Source organism: Tupaia chinensis, unplaced genomic scaffold, assembly GCF_000334495.1.
Source record: "Tupaia chinensis unplaced genomic scaffold, TupChi_1.0 Scaffold000374_1, whole genome shotgun sequence".
Classification (NCBI taxonomy): domain Eukaryota; kingdom Metazoa; phylum Chordata; class Mammalia; order Scandentia; family Tupaiidae; genus Tupaia; species Tupaia belangeri.
The window spans coordinates 451270-457712 of record NW_006159872.1 but is presented as its reverse complement, the minus strand read 5'-3'; the positions used below and the strand labels follow the sequence as shown (position 1 = coordinate 457712).

Genomic DNA, 6443 nt, shown 5'->3' with positions numbered 1-6443 from the left:
ACCAGATCCAGAACTTGAACTGCACAGTCAGCCATGAGAGATGCAGCCACTTTAACCACCACACCATTGGCTGACCCTGTATTTATTTATTTGCCATAGGGCATGTGCACTCACCAGAGGCAGAGAGTGAGGAATGTGGCAAATCACCTCCCCCAGCCCCCAGGGGATGGCCACACTGCAATTCCTCCTCCTCTAGTCTCCTCTTGGGATCTTTGGGCACTCACAAAAATGTTCATGGCCTGTTTTTCAAGCATCTGGGTCAGGGACTGAAACCATGGATTTGGCTGTGTGGCACCCAGCACTTTAACCACCATGCCACTACTTGCCCCATTTACTTATTTTTAATATTTATCCATCCACTTATTTCCACGAGAGAGAGACAGAGAGACATGCACCTCAACAATATCTTCACATCACGGTCCAGCCCTAGTCCAGCTGCCTGGATCATGGGCAGGCATGGGTATGCAGTCCCAGCATGCACAGGGAGTTCCTGGGATACAAAGCTACGACCTTTCCCATGTGGGTCAAGTTGTGTTACTGCTGTGCTACTGCCTGGCCCAACCTTACTTTTTAAAGTAGTTTCCCCTTTGGAGGAATCCTGAAATGATGTAGTTTAGTTTTGCTTGTTTTTGAACTGTGTACAAGTGGAAAATCCAACACATATCGTTAAATGTGTTGGTTCTCTTGCTCAACGCTGAATTTGTGAGATTCACCCATGCTGAATGTCGCTATACTTGGGTAATTGCAGCACCTGTATCATATTCTGGGCTGTGATTATAGCACAGTGTATTTATCTATGATGTGCTTTTCTTTTTTCTTTTTAAAGACTTATTTATTTTTGGGACCAGCAGTTAGCGTAATGGCTATGTTGCTGGATTCCCATGTGGTTGACTGTGGTTCAAGTCCTGGACCCAGTGGCTTAAACTCACGCTGGGCATGTGTGCTTGCATGCCCAAGGTCCCGAGAGGAGAAAGGAGAAGAAATTGCAGCATGGCCATTCCCCCCAGGGGATGATTTCTCGCTTTCTGTCTCTCTGTCTCTCTCTGTTCTGGCGAGTGCACATGCAAAAACCTCCCCCCAAAAAAAGGAAAAAAAAAGAATTATTTTTATTTTATTTGTTATTATTATTGTTGTTGTTAATTTGACCACAGAAACACAGAGACAGAAAGGGAAAATGAGAAAGCAAGCCGCCAGGTCCAGAACTTGAACAGTGTTGGGCCATATGGGAGTCCAGCACCTTGACCACTCGACCACCTGCTGGTCCCAACAATGTGCTTTTTTTAAGCTGCTGGGGCTGAGATTTGAACCACAGTCAGCCATGTGGGATCCAGCTCTTTATTTATTTATTTAAAGAAAAAAATAACCACCAGGTCCAGGAATTGAACCGTGGTCGACAACATGGGAGTCCAGCACCCTTAACCACCACACCATCTGCTGGTCCGGGGATTCAGCTCTTTTTTTTTGGAGAGGTTTTTGCCATAGGGCACGTGCACTCGCCAGACAGACAGTGAGAGACAGAGAGACAGAAAGCGAGAAATCACCCCCCAGGGGGGATGGTCATGCCGCAATCCCTTCTCCTCCATTCTCCTCTCGGGATCTTGGGCACGCACGCACACGCGCCCGGAATGAGTTTTTAAGCCACCGGGTCCGGGACGTGAACTGTGGTCAACTGCGTGGGAGTTCAGCGACATAGCCATTACGCTAACTGCTGGTCCCAGATTCAGCTCTTTTAACCACTAGACTGTGGGGGCAGCCCTATCTGTACTTGTCTATTGGTAAACATTCAGTTGTTCCTAAATGTGATGGTGTTATAGCATGTGTATAGCTATCTCTTGTGGCATATGCTTCCCTTGGGAGTATATGTACCTAGGAATGCTGGGTTGCAGAAAATACAGTTGCCGTGACCTGGTGGTTAAGGTGTCTGGATCCCACATTGCTGACCATGAATCCTGGACCTGGTGGCTTGAGAAATAGGCTGGGTGCATATGCATGTGTGCTTGAGATCCTAAAAAGGAGGGAGAAATGGAGAAGGGGCTGCGACAAGACCATTCCCCATGGGAAGTGCTTTAAAAAATGTTTTTTTGATTTTTTTAGAGAGATTTTTGCTATAGGGTGTGTGCACTCGCCAAAGAGACAGAAAACAAGAACCCCCCCCCCCTCGGGGGGATGATCATGCCACAATCCCTTGTCCTATATTCTCCTCTTGGGATTTTGGGTACACATGCACATGCACCTGGTGTGAGTTTTTTTTTTTTTTTTTTTCAGGGACTTTTTCATTGTTTTATTATCGTGAACTTAGAAAATTCCTATTTATTCTCATTGAAAAATATGGAACGCTTCACGAATTTGCGTGTCATCCTTGCGCAGGGGCCATGCTAATCTTCTCTGTATCGTTCCAATTTTAGTATATGTGCTGCCGAAGCGAGCACCACCTGGTGTGAGTTTTAAGCTGCTGGGTCTGGGACTTGAACTGGGAGTCCAGCGATGTAACCATTACACCATCTGCTATTCCCTAAAAAGCATTTTAATTAAAAGTCCCCCAAATGACCCATAGGGTGGAAAGAAAAAGAGGACTTGGGGCCCAGCAGGTGGTGGGGAGGCTAAGGAGCTGGGCCTCATATGGCCGACTGCGGGACCGAGTCTTGGACCCAGTGGCTTTAGAAACGAGCCAGGTGGGTGCACGCGTGTGTGCTCAAAATCCCAAGAGGAGAATGGAGAAATGCTTGCAGCGTTGTAGCGTGGCCATCCTCCCGGAAGCTGCTTTCTCACTTTCCCCTCCATCTCCACTACTGTCTCTGCAAGCATAAGTACCCTACAGCGTTTCCCCCACCCCCGAAAAACAAAAAGAAAACCAAGAAAATGCAAGTGTTTAACTTTACCGTGTAATGCTGAATTACGTTCCCAAACGGTGGTCCCGACTTACACTTTCACTGCTTGTAAATGGGCCTTCTGTCCTCCACATTCCTGCCCACTCTCGGTTCTGTCGGGCTGCCTGTCAGCCTTAGGGCCGGTGAAATATCCTCACAGTCTTGCCCCCTCCCACTCCCACCTTAGGTTTTACTGGGACCTGATTATGCTGCTGCTGATGGTGGGGAACCTCATCGTTCTGCCGGTGGGCATCACCTTCTTCAAGGAGGAGAACTCCCCGCCCTGGATCGTCTTCAATGTCCTCTCTGACACTTTCTTCCTGTTGGATCTGGTGCTCAACTTCCGCACGGGCATCGTGGTGGAGGAGGGCGCCGAGATCCTGCTGGCACCGCGGGCCATCCGCACCCGCTACCTGCGCACCTGGTTCCTGGTTGACCTCATCTCCTCTATTCCGGTGGATTACATCTTCCTGGTGGTGGAACTAGAGCCCCGGCTAGACGCTGAGGTCTACAAAACAGCGCGGGCCCTGCGCATCGTCCGCTTCACCAAGATCCTCAGCCTGCTGCGGCTGCGCCCCCCGCCCCGCCCGCCTCATCCGCGACATGCACCAGTGGGAGGAGGTGGGGCGGGGAGGTGGGCAGGGGGGCTCACAGACTCCTTCAGGGACAGCGCTATGGGTGGGGCTCCTGGTGACTTCATGGGGTGGGACAGATGGGTGGGGCTTCTGTGGGTGAGCTCTCTCCAAAGCTGGTGAAAAAGCTGGGACAGAATAAGGATTGGGGGCCTGCAGCTGGCCTGGAGGTTAAGGCAGCCTGATCCCACGTGGCCCACTGTCCGGTTTGAGGCCCTACCCAGGGGCTTGAAAAATCACACCAGGCACTTGTGGGCAAGCTCACAACCTCAAGAGGAGAATAGAAGAGAAAGAATGTTATGTGGCTATCCCCCCAGGGGATGATTTTTCACTTTTCCTCTCTTTTTTTCACGTTTTGGGAGGTCCCAACACCCCGGAAGAAAAAAAAAAAAAAAAAAAAAATCAGGGAATGGGGCCTGGACTTGGGGTCCGGGGTGGGGATGATAGTGCAGGAGAGCAGAGCACAGTTGCAGGACGGACCCTTGGGGAGGGGGTTGGGTCTGGGTAGAGTCTGGAACTTCGGCGTCAGGGCAGCAGAGATGAACAGTCCAGAGGGCGAGGTTCCGCAGTCCCACTGCCCGCGATCACCCCCTAGTATTCGTGTCACTATTGGAGACTCGTTTTTTCCCATAAAGTAAAACCATGAACTATACTTAGCTATGATGAGCACATTGCGGAGGTTGTAAGGGTGAAGGGAGTTCATGCGGGTAAAGCACTTAGGCGTCTGGGATAAGTCCTTGGGAAATCAGCCATTAGTATTGTTACTGGAGGGGAGAGGGCTGCTGGCAGTCATTCCTACCCACATGCCCTGAGGACAGTACACTGTGACATGCCCTCTGCTTTCTGCCAGGCTGCTGGGGCAGTAAGTGTAAGTGTCTCTGCTGCGATACTTACTGTGTGATTCTGGCATATTGCTTACCTCAGTTTTCCTGTCTATAAGATGGAAGTAATTCTTTGCATTAGCTATACATGTGTGCTACAAAATCCTGTTTCAATTAATAATAGCCAGATTCTTTTTTTTTTTTTTTTAACCTTAGGGCATTGCAATCTCTGGAGAGAGAGACAGAAACAGTGAGAGGGAAAGTGAGAAATCACCCCCCAGGTGGGATGGCCATGCTGCAATCCTTTTATCTCCATTCTCCTCCTTAGGTCTTGGGCACACATGCACACGTGTCTGGCATGATTTCCAAGCCACCAGGTCTGGGACTGGAACCATGGTTGGTCATGTGAGAATCCAGCAACGTAACCACTGCACCTTCTGAGGGTCACATTCCTTTCTTTTCTTTTCTTTTCTTTTTTTTTTTTTTTTTTTTTTTTTGGGGGGGTTTTTTACATTGGGCGTGGGTTTTTGCTATATGGCGCATGTGCTTGCCAGAAAGACAGAGAGAGAGATAGAAAGCAAGAAATCACCCCCCCAGGGGGATGGCCACGCTGCAGTCCCTTCTCCTCCATTCTCCTCTCAGGATCTTGGGCATGCATGCACACGTGCCTGGCGTGAGTTTAAGCCACCAGGTTCGGACTCGAACCGTGGTCGACTACATGGGATTTCAGCGACAGAGCCATTACACTAACTGCTGGTCCCAAGAAGGTCACGTTCTTTAATCCCTGGGGGCTAATGCTAGGGAGAAGTTTAAAGAGAGAATTTGCAAGGCTGGGAATGGAGGAGGTCTAGCGGGGAAGGGTTCATGTCCACAGAAGCCCCTCCTCGGACTCCTCAGATCTTTCACATGACCTATGACCTGGCCAGCGCTGTGGTTCGCATCTTCAACCTCATTGGGATGATGCTGCTGCTGTGTCACTGGGATGGCTGTCTGCAGTTCCTGGTCCCCATGCTGCAGGACTTCCCTCCCGACTGCTGGGTCTCCATCAACCACATGGTGGTGAGAAGCCCCCACAGCTCTGCCTCTCCTGGGCCTCTGCGGCTCTTCTACTGGAGTAGCAGGGATGGCCACAGGGAGCAGGAGGTGGGAGACAGTCAGGAGAGAGGAGAGCAGTGAGGAGGAGGGGGGAGGAGTGGAGGAAGAGACCCAGGAGTGTTGGTGTGTTGGAGGGAGCAGGCAAAGAAGGAAACGGAGGCAGAAACTGAGTTCCCCAAGCTGCAAAAGAGGCCCCTTTTGCTGGAGGGCCCCCAGAACCAAAGTAAGCGCCTCCTGGGAGGAAGGTCTGAAACAGAAAGGGGCAGGCGCTTCAGGACTGAAGGTGACAGAAAAGGGGGCAGGCAGAGAATGAGGCTCTGGGGCCTGGGCCCCGCCCTGCAACACACTCTGCCCCTCAGAACCACTCGTGGGGCCGCCAGTACTCCCACGCCCTGTTCAAGGCCATGAGTCACATGCTGTGCATCGGCTACGGGCAGCAGGCGCCCGTGGGCATGCCCGACGTCTGGCTCACCATGCTCAGCATGATCGTGGGTGCCACTTGCTACGCCATGTTCATCGGCCACGCCACCGCCCTCATCCAGTCCCTGGACTCCTCCCGGCGTCAGTACCAGGAGAAGGTCAGCAGGGACGAGGGTGGGGAGGGGCGGGCGCGGAGGGTGCTGGAGACTGGGCAGCTTGACATGAAGCCCTACTGACGTGTGCCCCTGTTGGATCTGTGTCCTTCCCTGCCCCGTGTCCTTGCGTCCCATGCCCCTGTCTGCCTGCCCTGCCCTTGGACCCTCCTCTGTCCATGCTGGGTTTTCCTGTGACTGCCACGTGTCTGCCCTCACCCACCATCGTCCGTGTGTGCTCTGTGGCCGTGTGTCCACGTCTGGCTCTGCACCTCACCCCTTCGGGTCTGGCCTATGCTTGTGACCTTCCACCCGCACCCCGTTGTCCTGGCCCTGGTCTCCCTGTGTCCCCTGCCTGCTGGCGACGGCCGGCCCCGCAGTACAAGCAGGTGGAGCAGTACATGTCCTTCCACAAGCTGCCCGCCGACACGCGGCAGGGCATCCCCGCGTACTACG

The 6443-nt window shown here is 52.2% G+C and overlaps 1 protein-coding gene and 1 non-coding gene across 2 annotated transcripts in view; one reads left to right on the top strand and one right to left on the bottom strand.

Moving 5' to 3' along the window:
* HCN3 (hyperpolarization activated cyclic nucleotide gated potassium channel 3) overlaps positions 1-6443 on the top strand; it is a 21644-nt gene that overhangs the window by 4889 nt on the left and 10312 nt on the right. Inside the window, 5 exon segments of the mRNA XM_006153402.3 lie at positions 3055-3445; positions 3447-3488; positions 5218-5379; positions 5775-5993; positions 6368-6409. Of these exon segments, the coding sequence (XP_006153464.1) occupies positions 3055-3445; positions 3447-3488; positions 5218-5379; positions 5775-5993; positions 6368-6409 (856 nt within the window).
* Positions 2323-2429, bottom strand: LOC114008716 (U6 spliceosomal RNA). The gene has a single exon (XR_003550226.1). It is a non-coding gene; the product is annotated as a U6 spliceosomal RNA (small nuclear RNA).